Below are 13683 nucleotides of genomic sequence, written 5' to 3'. Positions count from 1 at the left end.
AAATATATATATATATATGTTTCTATTGTCATCCAAAAGCATGGGCCACTGTCTTTTTCATGTGAATAAATGGTTTCTAGTAAAGTTAAGGTTATAACTTCCGTGCACTGTATGGATTTCCATCTCCGAAGGAACTTAGCGTTTTCCGGGCAAGAGCCAAGTTCAGTTAAATAATAATGTGAGGAAGGCTACCCGGGTTTTTTGAAAAGCATTTTAATTAAGGAATAGTTCAGATGGCTGAGACTCCTTTGTAGGTATGCGTACCTTCCCCGTTCGCTGTGAGACAGAGCCAACATGGCTGTCTGCAGACCATCACTTCTGATGGTGCTACCATTACTATAAACAACGAAAAAGGCTTTTCGTTTAACTGGTCAGGCTCCGAATAAGCCCAGAATCCCCAACGCCAATGACTGTTTACTTGTTAGTGAAGAGCAAGGCAGAAAGACTGAGGGCTCCAAGCGAGTCAGACAAGAGGGAGCTATAAACAATTGGCACTAGTTGGGAAAAAAAAAAATTAAATTAAAAAAAAAAAAAAGGAAAAAGAAAAACCCACCCTAAACCAAAAGCACAACCCACCCCCAGCACTCTGGGAGCAGAGGGGTGGTTCTAAAGGCGCCGGCCGGGCAGGGCGAGCGGAGCGGGGCTGAGCGCGCTGCCGCTCCCGTTCGCGGCGGGCCCCGCCGGGGGCCGGCACCCGGAGCAGATCCCGCTCCGCTCCTCGCCGCTTTATCTTGCGTGACCTGGCTGGGCTGTTTACAAAACCTTGAACTGTCTAGACAACACCATAAAACCCGAGGTTCTAAACAGCTTAATTGGGTTATATTATACACCTTCTGGTGGGCGAAAAAGAGATTTCCGCAATGTGCAATAAAGGCGACGAGTGAGAAAAGAATTTGGCTTTTTTGAATAGGACGAGGTGGCTCTCGCTACTCTCGCAGGCAGGGAAGGCAAAAGTGCCAACTAAGTCAGGAAAAAAACGGAGAATTCAAAAAATAGAGAAATAGAAGAGGAGGGAGGCATGACTAAAAAAAAAAAAATTTAAAACACTTTAGCAAGAAAAACATAAGTGTATGCCTTTGAACTTCCAAAATGTCAAGGTCATCACCTTTAACCTTTCTGAATAATTAGGCGCCTTAAGGTTCCTCTGTTATTTTCAACCACCACCCACTCTCTCTCTGTCTCACCCTCTCCCTCCCTCCCTCGCTCTCTCTCACACACACGCACAGCCACACACACACTTTTACCGCATAGCTGGCCATATTAGCAAATGCATCATAACGCAAAGAAAATCCCGGCTGGGTCGAGGTGAGCTCTCGGCTTCGTGCAGTGAGCGTGCCCTGCCCCAGTCCCTGCCAGCTGGAGCACAGGGGGCTCCTCACCTCCCTCTCTTTTTCTTCCGCGCCCTGGGAATTTGACCCCCCCCAAAAATTCTCTTTTTTTCTTTTTTTGTAATTTTTTTCCTTTTTTTTTTTTTTTTTTTTTTTTAGCTCATAAGAAAAAGAGAGGTTTGCTTAGAAAAAAAAAAAAAGAGTAGGAAATGTCTCGTAATTTAGGCACAAAGACGATATTTCTATGCGGCCTCCCCACAAAGCCCATTAATTAGAAATGCGCGAAGTCGCGGGGAATTCCTCACGGCATTTTGCCTGACCTTACAGCCAAATTCTCCCGTGTCTCCCGATCCTTAATCCACAGGGCGAGAACGAGCCGTTTGGTTTTCTGTTCCCTGCAGTGCTTTGACAGTCTATCTCATCCCATTAATACGCCTTCAAAATGCCAAGACACCGCAAAAGCGGGCCGCGGAAACCGAGACACCCCAGCACTAATCTCGCCTAAATGCTCAATGATAGGGGTGTTAAGTTTCTATTAAAAAAGAAGGGAAGAAGCCCACGGCTGGGGAGGAATCGCGCGGAGGAGAAAGACCGGGAGCGGAGGAAATTCCCGGTGCCTGGCGGGCAGCGGCCACAGGAGGGCGCGCTCGGGCGCTGCAATGCCGCAGCCTCCGCCGCTCCTGCCTCTTTCCCCCCTAATAATAATTCCGCTGCTAATAAAATATCTAATATATAAGTAACGATAAGATTTCAGGGCCTTCCAAATGAGAAAATAAAGCATCAAAAAGATTTATTAAACAAATAACCCATAACCGTGACGTGCTGGAGAAATATGCCATTTTAAAAGAATTTTTTTTTTTGGGTCGTAATCTTTTATAATGCATCCGAGCTTTAAAAAAATCCCATAATTTTAAGAAAGGAAAAAAAATCAAACCCCAAAGATATTCAGAATTCTTCCCCTAGAACGAAAATCTATCTACTCTTTTAAGGACAGCCTTAACGCTGGTGGAACAAAAGTAATATAAAAAATATGCATTTCCACAATTTATCTTTGATTCTTACTCGCTGATTTTCTTAGATAAACCTCTAGGTGCAGAAAACATAATGTTAAAAACGTATTTTATTGAAAGGCGAGATTTACATTAGCTCCTAAGCATGCTTATTTTAAAAAGAAAGACAGAGAGACTAAAGAGAAAAGATATTTTAAACATCTTAACATCACCTTTCCAAGGCATTGCTAAATTAAGTCGCTCTCTTTAAAAGTGCTACGGAGATCTATTAAAATGAAAGTAGAGCTTACAGAATTAAAGTCATTCTTATGAATTTCTTGGACTTTCTCCAGAGACCGAGCATGTTCTGTCTTTCTGAGAAATTTTTGTTTTAAGATTATTTTTTTCCTTCCAGTGTGGATTTCTGGTCAGAACCTCAGGAAAGAAAGGGTTTCGCTGCTTTCTGCTTATTTGCAGAATTCATCAAAATCTATTTCATGTTGGCTTAGCCATATTCCGCATTTTTTAGAGCCCAGTCTCTCGCGAAAGCATTTGTTGGCGCTTTGTCTGCTGGATTGTTGGTGTGTGGTTTATTCTTCTTTTTCTTTTTATTTTTATTTTTCTTTTTTTTTTTTCCTTTTTAGAAGTTCATTGTTAACACTTTCCTAGAAATAGCCTTTCCGGCGGCAATAAACCGGCATTGTACAATCCAAAATCCTTGGGATCCCTGACGCCAGAGGTAGCCCTCGCAGGCAGAGCCGTATCCCGGAGGAAAATGCCCCGGTCTCTCGGCGGACCTACGCTTTGCTAGGGTGAAATGTTTAGCGAAGTTTTGGTGTTTGTTTCCCTTGGCATGAGGGGGCTCCTTGCGAGAGCCCGCACCAACCCCGAGCCCATCAGGCTCCTTTCGAGGTGCACGAAACCCTCGCAATTACAGTGAGGCCGAAGGCAGAGAATGTGAACGGGTGATGGGAACCTGGGTGTGCTGTTAATTTTGGAAAATTATATCTATACAAGAGAACATGGAAACGCCTCTTTCTTCCTTTTTTTCTTTTTTTAACCATTGTGTAAATGTGACGATTCTGTGCGAGTCTGTCTGCAACCTCTTCTATTTTTCCTTTTTACCCTTTTCCCAGTTAAAATCCTCTAGATAGAAAAGATTGTGAGCTATTTCCAAATGTCTTTGGACTTGTCCTTTACATAGAAAGAAAAGGGCATTTGCTTATTTTCCGATTAAAATATAAATGCGGCAGGAATCCGCCGAAAGATAAATATGCCGCACAAATACCGAGGCTGAAGGCGGAACTGGCCACCAATATACAAGCTAAAATCTCATCACACTCAGGCACCTTTGTGTGCACAAAAATATGGAAATTCAATAGGAGAAGGGCTGGGGTTCAGGGCGAAGCTGAGCGTACGGTCAGTGCTAGTGGGCGATCCTTAAGCTCAGAATTAACACCTTTGAAGAAAAGATCAGAGTGCTATTTTGTTTATTTTATAGGATTTCATATTTAGGAAAAAACATAGTGTCATCAGTATGTCGTGTCTGTCCCCTTACCTCGGTCAAAAAAATCTAGAGAATCTGAGCCCAGACGCCGACTCTTTCTATGAAAATACGGCACAGAGAAATCTGGGCAACGTGACAGTTGCTTTATTAAAAGAAGAAAGATCACAATATCGTACCCAATTTTTTTTTTCTTAAATAAAACTATTCTTCAATGTCCCTGCAATTTAACAGCGTGGCATAAAATATACAGTCAGCGCTTTTAAAGACACCCTAAATAAAATGGTGAAATCAAGTAAATCAAAGGAAATTTACTAAAAGCTTCCGGGGTTCCAGCCTATTTTAAAAATAAGACATTTCTCGCAATACCTTTGTTACTGAAGGCATCTGCAAAATATCTGGCTTCTTCCGTACCCCTCTCCCATCCCCCTCGCATAATGGGACACAAACACAGCAAATTGCAACTATGAGAATGCTCGGCACAGCCGAGACAAAAACATAATCATATCACCAGTAATAAGGTTCAGGGAGATAAGGCAGTGAAAATTAAGCCCTGCTGCCACGTCTGGTAACCTCCAGTTTTTAGCCCTGACATTTGCTAGAGGAGAAAACTGTAATGTCCACCTATGCTTTATTACAAACAGTAATTTACATCTGCATGGACCCATTGGTTGGGGCATTTTTTCATCCTCGTTCTAAAAAATATGGGGCTCTGAGAGCAAAACCTTTATATTAATGTAGATTGTATATCTCATTTATTGCACAATATTGATTTATTTATTAATGTTAATTACTTTATTCCATTTTAATATGATTTAAAACAATAGTGACATTAAATGCCCAGAGCCTAAGTCCCCAGTTCCCCAATGGCTCTCGCATGTTTATTCAACTTCTATTTACATCAAACTTAAACTTTCTACTGTTCATTTTCAATAAAAAATTGCTGCCCGTTTTTAAATCCCTCATGATTTACCGTGAGCGAAGGGTCTTATGGAGCCGTGTGCCAGTCCTGAACGCAATATTTAAATTACTATAATCACAACAGTCATCTGAGTTTCCGTGTAGTGACATGCATGAAATTAATATTTTCAATTACAAAAAATCAAAGAGCCCTCATGTCTAATCAGGAGCCCAGAATTCAGCTCCTCCAGCAGCAGCAGCAACAGCAGCAGCAGCAGCAGCAGCGAGGCCGGCGTGGAAAGCAGCTCAGCATTTGCTTATTGTTTTAACTTTACTGTTGGGCGAAACCCGCCGCAAACCTCTGGGCTGATACTTTGAGCCGGGATATTTCTGGGACCCCTTTTCTTACAGTGTAAATAAAGATTATGAAAGAACCATTTGATGGGCATAAAATTCCTGATTAGATTTAATAGTCGAGCCTTAAACTGCGTCAAGAAAGATAGTATTTTGTTTCTTTAAACTCTGTGGGTTGTCCAGGCTGTTGTTGAAGAGGAGGAAATTGCTAGAAGGCGAGGCGGGGGGGGACGCGGCGCTCGCAGGGAGCGTCGTGGGCTCCGCCGCGGCTTCTCCGCGGCGCAGGCGAGTCTTAGCCATGGCTCTGATCATGATCTTACGTGGCCACGGCGCCCGGCTCGGCTCGGCTCGGCTCGGCCCGCGGCGCCGGCCAAGCGTGCCCGGGGCGGGCAGGGGCTGCGCCAGGCGCAGGGGATGCTGCCGAAAGAGCCTGCGAGCAGCGAATATTACGAAGGTAATATTTAAACTCTCCGGCAACCCAGGAGCTGGAGACCGCAGCTATAAAAGACACTGGCTCTTAACCTGACAATGATGTTGTATTTGAACAGCTGCGATAAGGTTTTAAAAGGTCTGTCTCATTGCCACCACCGCGAAATTTTAAATAGGGTTATTGTTTCCAGCGGTCTAAAGTGTACGGCAAAGTACAAAAACATCCAAATGCCAGGAAACAGAGGAAAATTCAAACCCACGCTGGTGGAAAACGCACGTTTGTAAGTGTGCGAAAGACGCATTTAAATTTTTAAAAATCCTTTCATGTGCTGCCTGCTCTTGGGGATCTGAAAGGGTATTTTGATGGTAGAAAGGCCCAAAATAAACAGGCGAACGAGTCCCAAACAAAAATTATCAACAAGTTCACTTTGTGTGGATGAGGGTCCTTAACAACATTGGTCCCAGATAAGAAATACCCCACTTTGAAAAAAAAAAAAAAAAAAAAAAAAAAAAAAAAAAAAAAGAAAAAAAAGAAAAAATAAAAAGGAAAGAGAAAGGAAAGCAAAACGATAAAGAGTAATAAACAGTTTCTACCGCCACTATTTAAAATGTAGTAGCTGCGGGTGCAAATACGGCTAAGGAGTGGGAGGAAAAACAATAAAACACGTTTAAAATGTTGGGAAAGAAAACTCTGATCTGCCATGTAGACAGTTAGTGTTGCCTTCTGTTGGTTGCTTTCTTTGCTGTTTGTTTGCTTTATGATACAGATGCATTCATCATTCTTATAAAAAAAAAGACAGAAAAAGTTGCTTAAAGGAGTTAAAGGAGTTGCAGTGAGGACATGAGTTTCTGCATGCTTTTTTGATGAGCAACACTACAGAAGGAGAAATTTCCTTGTTGATGCTTTCGGTTTGTAGGGCAAGAGAAAAACCCACTTTTTTTTCTTTTTCTTTTCTTTTTTCTTTTTTTTTCTTTCTTTTTTTTTCTTTTTTTTTTCTTTTTTTTTTCCAGGCTGTCGGGAGAGAGCATTGTAAAATAATTTTAGGAATGTGGCTTCCCTATAAAATTCGAGTTATGACAAAAGTCCACCTTTTAATATTTGACGATTTGTGTTAAAACAAAAATTGACCTTCTCGGTTAGCAGCTAGGAAAAAAATCAATAGTATAATTTTCAATAATTCATAACGCGAACGCCATTATGCTAAATCTTAACTATTAATCTTATCCTTTACAAAGTCTCGATTGATTTGTTAATAAAATATCTTCCCGTGCGCGGCAACAGAGGGTATAACTCTTGAAAAAGCTTCAGAAGCAAGAAAATTACCGAGTAGCCCGAGAATGTAGATGAGGGTTTTATTGATCGCCCCTGATTCTCCTTAATACGCATTAATAAATCCCGCAACCTTTTGTCCCCGCACTTGTCAGCGGCGGGGCTTTTACGGGAGCCATGGCGGGCGGGCGCGGTTCCGCTCCGCGCCGGGGGTTCCGCGGCCGGGCTGGCGCGGAGGTTGCGCGGCGCGGGGGGGCGCGGCGCGGGCCGGTGCCGCAGCGCGGGGGCGCGGCGCGGTGCGGTGCCGGCGCGGCGGCGCAGGGGGCGCTGTTGACCGCGGCGGGGCGCGGCGGGGCGGCGCGGCGGGGCGCGTCAGCGGCGGGGCGGCGGCGCGCGGGGCGGCGGGCGCTGCCATTGGCCCGCCTGTCATGTGGTCGCGCGGAGGCATCCGCAATTACACGGGAATGTTTTCCTAGAGATGTCAGCCTACAAAGGACACAATCTCTCTTCCTCAAATTCCGCCCCAAAATGTCCTTTCCCAACAGCTCTCCTGCCGCTAATACTTTTTTAGTAGATTCTCTCATCAGTGCGTGCAGGAGTGACAGTTTCTACTCCAACAGCGCCAGCATGTATATGCCACCTAGCACAGACATTGGGACGTATGGGATGCAAACCTGTGGACTCCTTCCGTCTCTGGCTAAGAGAGAAGTTAATCACCAAAATATGGGTATGAATGTACATCCTTATATACCTCAAGTAGACACTTGGACAGACCCGAACAGATCTTGTCGAATAGAGCAACCTGTTACACAGCAGGTCCCCACTTGTTCCTTCACTACAAATATTAAAGAAGAAAGCAATTGCTGCATGTATTCCGATAAGAGATCCAAACTCATTTCTGCAGACGTCCCTTCCTACCAGAGGCTGGTGTCTGAATCATGCCCCATTGAGAACCCCGAGGTTCCTGTCCCAGGATATTTTAGACTGAGCCAGACCTACGCCACTGGGAAAACCCAAGAGTACAATAATAGCCCTGAAACGAGTTCAACTGTAATGTTACAGTTAAACCCTCGCGGCAGCTCCAAACCGCAGATATCTGCTCAACTTCAGCTGGAAAAGAAAATGAATGAAAACCCGAACAACCAAGACAGCACCGCTAAAGTCTCTCAAGTGGAAAGTCCCGAGCCCAAGTCCACGTTGCAAGAGGAGCGGAGCTGTCTGCCCGAAGGCTCCGTGTCCAGCCCAGAAGTCCAGGAGAAGGAGAGTAAAGGTCTGTATTACCGAGTTTAAGCCGTGCCGTGGTGTAACTCCAACACGCCAGCACCATAAAGCACGCTCGAATATACTAACGAGCATCACAGCCATCACATTTAATGCTAAGGAGTATCGGGCTGCAGGTGCTGTCTCTCTGAAGATTTTGGCAGGCAAAAATGCTTCACAAAACGGTCCAAAGATTTTCCGTAGAGATCTGCCTCTCCCGTGCACGCAGACAGCCTCTGTGATGCGGGGAATATAGCCGTGTGCTCCGTAATGCGCTGCAGCAGCCAAAAGCAGCCCCATACCTCTAAAAAAAGCGGGTCTGGAGGTTGTAAAATACGAGCAGCTCAACTTTTCTCTCGTAGTATTTAGCTTTTTTTTTTTTTTTTTTTTTTTTTTTCCACTGAGCCTTACTGCGGTTTGATTGCATTTAAAGTTAATTACGATCCTCTTAAAATAGGTGAGAAATAGGTGCTACCAGACTGGGTAAAGTTGGAAAGAAATGCACAATGAAAACAGCAGCCCGCTATCTGCCTGGTCCAATGGTGGAATATTTCAATGTGGTGCTTTAGATAACCTTTGCTTGGTCTCCAAAAGTGCACCAGTATTTTGAAATGCTTTTGAAACCTGAAAGTGGTGGCATCTGATTTTATTTTCTCATTTAAAGTGCACTAACGCCTTTCTTTCGAACGGCGTGTATCAAAGAATCCCAAAACGAGAAATTTTCTGCTATCAAAATGTACTTTGCAACCTCTAGGTCAATTTTTATCCTCTGTGTGCATTGAGAATTTCTTTATCTGAATTATGTTTAGTAGTACAGGTCTAGCTTCATGTGGGGGAGATTTCTTTTTGGTGGGGAAAAGAAAACCCAAAAGGAAAATGAAAAAAAAAAAAATCCAAGACAGGGGGTCGTAATTTCTTGTATATCATTTTGCCTGGGAAATGTCTATATCTGTTTATAGGTGTGCTTGCGTGATTCAGCTGATGTGTGTGGGGATGCTGCTTCAAAATACAGTGCGAGACTATTTTGTAATTGGAATATTTCCGTGGCAATTGTCGTGGGAGCCCGAGTCGGCCATGGCGAGGCTAGACCCGTTAAGATGTGTCCATGGGGCGGACGGCAGGTTAAATATTGCTGAAATGTTAAACGCCGGCCGAAAACTTGCGAGACCCTTCCTGGCAGGAGCAGGAGAGCGGGGTGGCCGCAGGGCAGGGTGCAGGGCTGGGGACAGGCGAGCCCAGCCTGGCCGCAGGTCCCCTGGCTGAGCCCACGCCTCAGCCGGGCGCTGGGCAATGCCCACATCCACCATATCTGCCAGACACTGCAGAGGAGGGGTCATGGCCAAGGGTACACTCTAACAGTCTGAGGTATTTTTGATTTTTTTTTTCTTCTTCTTTGATTTTGATAGAGGAAATCAAGTCTGATACTCCAACAAGCAATTGGTTAACTGCAAAGAGTGGCAGAAAGAAGAGGTGTCCTTATACTAAACACCAAACACTGGAATTAGAGAAAGAGTTCTTATTCAATATGTATCTCACTCGAGAGCGCCGTCTAGAGATCAGTAAGAGCGTAAACCTCACTGACAGGCAGGTCAAGATTTGGTTTCAAAACCGCAGAATGAAGCTCAAGAAGATGAGCAGGGAGAACCGAATCCGGGAACTGACCGCTAATCTGACCTTCTCTTAAACCCTAACCCCGGGGGGGGGCACCAGTGAGGAATGGGCACAGCACCACCACTTGATAAAGGCAGGAGAGACTCTGGCAAAACCCGGCATTTTCCAGTTTTGTTTTGTTTTGTTTTGTTTTCTGATAGAATGTGACTCTTCGTCCTTCTTTTAGCGCTGCAAGTGAATATGTATTACTATGATGAGTATATATAAAACCTAGCACGTGTAATTTATTTTTGTTCTCATCGTAATGCAGGGTAACTATTATTGAATATTATCATTTGGTCTTAACTTATTGGAACTGTCGAACATCCAAGCAATGTGACTTTTTCATGTTTTTACTAACAAAATGGTATTTATGTGGGGCTGTTACACGGGCCATAACATTTTGAGTACATTCAATACTTTCAGAAAAAGAGTGGGGGAAAACTGTGGGGGCGGGGGGAAAGAGAAGCACATTATAATGTAACTATCCTCTCAAATGAACTTAGAGATTGTCCTTCGTAAAATGGAATATTTCCTTCTTCTCCATTGTAGACATTTCCTTGTGGTGCATATGTGGAATAGTAGTCGTTCAGCAGCAAATTGTCCTTCTTGTGCATGTTCTGTTTGCATGTATAATGCAATAAACTCTGTAAAATGATGCGGTTCCTTTGGTTTTCTACAAATGTTTGAAGCACGGATACAGGTTGGTCTCCTGATCTCTCTCTGTCATCAGCTTTTTGGACTGGTGTACCTTTTTTACCATATTCTGGTCTTTGTGTGTGTTTGCCTGGCATTCTTTCTTTCTTTTCCTCCATTTTTCCCCCCTTCCTTTCTTTTTTTTCCTTTTCCCTACGGGGTGGGGTGGAGACTGGGCCGGGAAATGATGTATACCCAATTAATTTATAAATGTATCTGTAAACAACTGATTACTTGATAAAATGTTGTGTGATGTTTGCAGTCTGACAAACTGAATGCAAAAAAAAAAAAAAACACCCAAAAAAAAAAAAAAAACCCAAACAAAAAACCAAACCAAACGAAAAAAAAGAAAAAAGAAAAAAAAAAAGAGGACGGATAAAAAAGTTGTAAAATATTATGACTTAAGTGGACATCCTCATCCAATCAACTCGTACAACTCGTAAATGGTAAGTGATAAAAATATCTTTCTACTACAAGCTGTCAGGAATATGTGTGTCATTTTATTTGATGTTCATACGTTGATTTAAAAAATATCACTCCCTCCGTGCTTACAATGTGCAGACTTTGATTTCATGTCTTTGCTCACTAAAAAAAAAAAAAAAGAAGGAAAAACCAACAAAAAACCTCCATAATAAATGCAAAGCTAGGTATAAGTAAATGTTTTCGGTCAGCTCAACAGCTTTCAGAAGACCATGGATGGAAAAAATATTCCCTCAAAACATTCCCAGCATCTGGCGAGGTTGGCTTTTTTCGAGCAGAAACCCTCCCAGGCGTGCTCACAAAAGTGCACCAGCCTCTTCAGACCCACTTTTGTCACCCTGCACCGTTTCTGTTTGCTCAGAGATCGTTTTATTTCGCGCAATTCCATTTTAGTAGCACACATCCAGCTAATGACGTTCACGACTCTTAACCCTTTCTGTACATAGCTGAAAAATAGTATTAGCATGGCTCTGCGCTGGCAGCTGAGGAAGGTACGTGTGCTGGGAGCGGGCGAATGCGAGCACATATACTCAGTAGAACTGCAAATAGCTTGCAAATGAACATGACTTCAAACTGAAGTGCAAATGCTTGGGCATACTTTCACCTTCAAACGGGCACTGCAAAAGTAGCGTGGCTGCTGTTGGCGCTGGGAAACCAGCTTGCTCACAATCAACTCCCATTTCTCCCCTAAGCTCTTTCTAAATCAAGAAATTAAGCTCAAGATAGTGCCAATATTGTGCGACTTGGTGACAGATACTGCTCATAATGCTGTTGGTGGCATTCTGTTTGCTCTTTCGTCGCTGATATTTAATTTAATCCAGTACTTCCTCATGTGCACATTTACTCAGAGGGAAGAGGCTATATATTCCTCCAACCAAGGCATCATCATTTTGGAGCTGCGAGAGCCGCAAGCACCTAGGTACTTTGTGCTCCTTCCCTTTTCGAAAACAAACATCAAAACGATGCTTAAAAAATATCCCCCCCAATAACCCCAAACCCACAAAACAACCCCGTAAATATTGCATACATTCGCACGGCCTTTTCTTTTCCTTTAAAGGTGCTTGCTACACCGCCAAAGAAGTTTCGGCAGTGAGAAGTAAATAGCTGACTCCATACCAAGAGTTTAACGTATGTAAAAATGAGGCACACTCTAATTTGCCTGCTTTACCAATTTATATCTCTTTGAAACGAGGGGCAATTCTTTGCCATATCACAAACCCTGCTTCTAGAAAACAATGTAATAGAAATTATAAAATGGCAGAAGAAAATGCTAAAGCCAAATGACACACAAAAAAAAAAAAAAAAAAGTAAAGGAAAAGGAAAAAAATTAAAAAGGAAAAAAAAAGAGAAAAAAGGAAGAAAACAACCTAGGAGAGCAATAAATCATTAAATAAACAGGAATTTCAGTCCCTTCCTCATAACGGCCCGCGAGTAGGAAGTGTTTTCCCAGCGCTGCTGTCCGTGCCCCCGGCGGGCTGTGCTGGCTCGCCACTAACTCTCTGCGTTTCCTCCAGATCCCGACACAGCCACCGTCCCTCGCCCGGGGAAGCAGGCGTGGGCAGAAGACCATGGGTAATCCACTTTTCAGTACTATCGGGGGGTCCTTTCGCTCGGGCAGGAAAAACCAGGCCGGGAGGGAAGGGAAGGCTGGGGAGGGAAGGCATGCAAGAGAAAGCGAAGGGGGCAAAAAGCCCTCACGTAGGCATTGAACGTGGCTCCCCATGAGCGAGGGGCGGAGGAGACAGCTCTGCCGGCGGGCTGGGGTCAGCGCCAGCCCCGCGGCCCGCGGCCCCGAGCCCGCCCGCCCGTGCGGCCCTGCCTGCGGCCGCGCCGCCTGCTCCGGGCTGTCTGCGCCCGCGTCCCTGCCGGGCCGCTCTGCACACCCGAAAGGGGGGCTGTGTGAAGGCTGTGTAGCCCCAAAGTTCCGCAGATAGAGGAGCATGTGTTCAGCCACACGTCAGTCGTGCTCGGAGACAGAGGCTTTGCTGTTTCCATCCGTCCATTTTATTAGGGACACATTAATCTATAATCAAATACACCTCATAAAATTTTTATTGAAAGGCATAAAATCATTACAGAGGTCTTCCACCTGTTTTAAAACAACACAATGGGCATCTCTTTTTAAAAGTGTATCCTTTCCAGGGAAACTTTCTGTCCGGGGGTGAGGGGAGTGGATAATAATACCCGCACATGCTCTGAAATATGGAAGTACCGCAATGTGCTTTTACTGTAACATTTTCCTGTTTTATGAGAAGTCGTTACAGTCCCAGCTTGCGATGGTTTGTTTTTACAGGCAAGAATCCCCCTTTCCCAGCGGGTTCCCTCAGCAGCTTGGAGTGTGATTAGCAAGCCAAGGCTGTTGGATTTATTTAAACACCCTGCCTCTCATTGATTAAGAAATGAATGGCAGAAATCGCTCAACGAAGGTGAAGAAATAGTCCGCACCCGCCGCGGCCGTGGGCAGCCAGCGCGGCCACGCCCGCCGCGCCCTGGCCGGCAGGACAGACAGGCGGACAGACAGGCGGGCAAGTAGGGCAGGCAGGAGAGCGGGGAGGGCCGGGCAGGCCGGGCGGGCAGGGGGCACACCGGGCACGCCGGGCACGGCAGGGCGGGCAGGGCGGGCAGGGCAGGGCAGGGCAGGGCGGGTGGCCCCGCGCCGTGCGGGGGCGCGGGCGGTGCGGAGCGCTGTGCGGGGCCGCTGTTGATGATGATTTTTTTTTTAATCACAGCAGCCCCAGTTTAGCGGATTGATTTACTCGCAGTATTGGTAAATATGATCACGTGGGCTCCACAACCAATGGTTGAGGGTTGCAGTCTGCAAAA

General features: G+C 44.8%; 1 protein-coding gene across 1 annotated transcript; it reads left to right on the top strand.

Annotated features, from left to right (window-relative positions):
- The first annotated feature begins 7302 nt into the window (after window positions 1-7302).
- HOXD10 (homeobox D10) lies at window positions 7303-9718 on the top strand. Its single transcript, XM_005484092.2, has 2 exons — window positions 7303-8044; window positions 9441-9718. The coding sequence occupies exons 1-2, from the start codon at window positions 7303-7305 to the stop codon at window positions 9716-9718; spliced, it is 1020 nt and encodes a 339-aa protein (XP_005484149.1).
- Window positions 9719-13683: the final 3965 nt, after the last annotated feature.

The sequence above is a fragment of the Zonotrichia albicollis genome, chromosome 10, assembly GCF_047830755.1.
Source record: "Zonotrichia albicollis isolate bZonAlb1 chromosome 10, bZonAlb1.hap1, whole genome shotgun sequence".
NCBI lineage: Eukaryota > Metazoa > Chordata > Aves > Passeriformes > Passerellidae > Zonotrichia > Zonotrichia albicollis.
This window is presented reverse-complemented; position numbering and strand designations above follow the sequence as displayed.

What these genes read in the sequence shown, in the direction of transcription:
- HOXD10 (XM_005484092.2), top strand. Translation starts at nt 7,303, where the DNA reads ATGTCCTTTCCCAACAGCTCTCCTGCCGCTAATACTTTTTTAGTAGAT. An exon ending in CCAGGAGAAGGAGAGTAAAG is followed by an intron (nt 8,045 to 9,440) that starts GTCTGTATTACC and finishes TGATTTTGATAG; the next exon opens with AGGAAATCAAGTCTGATACT.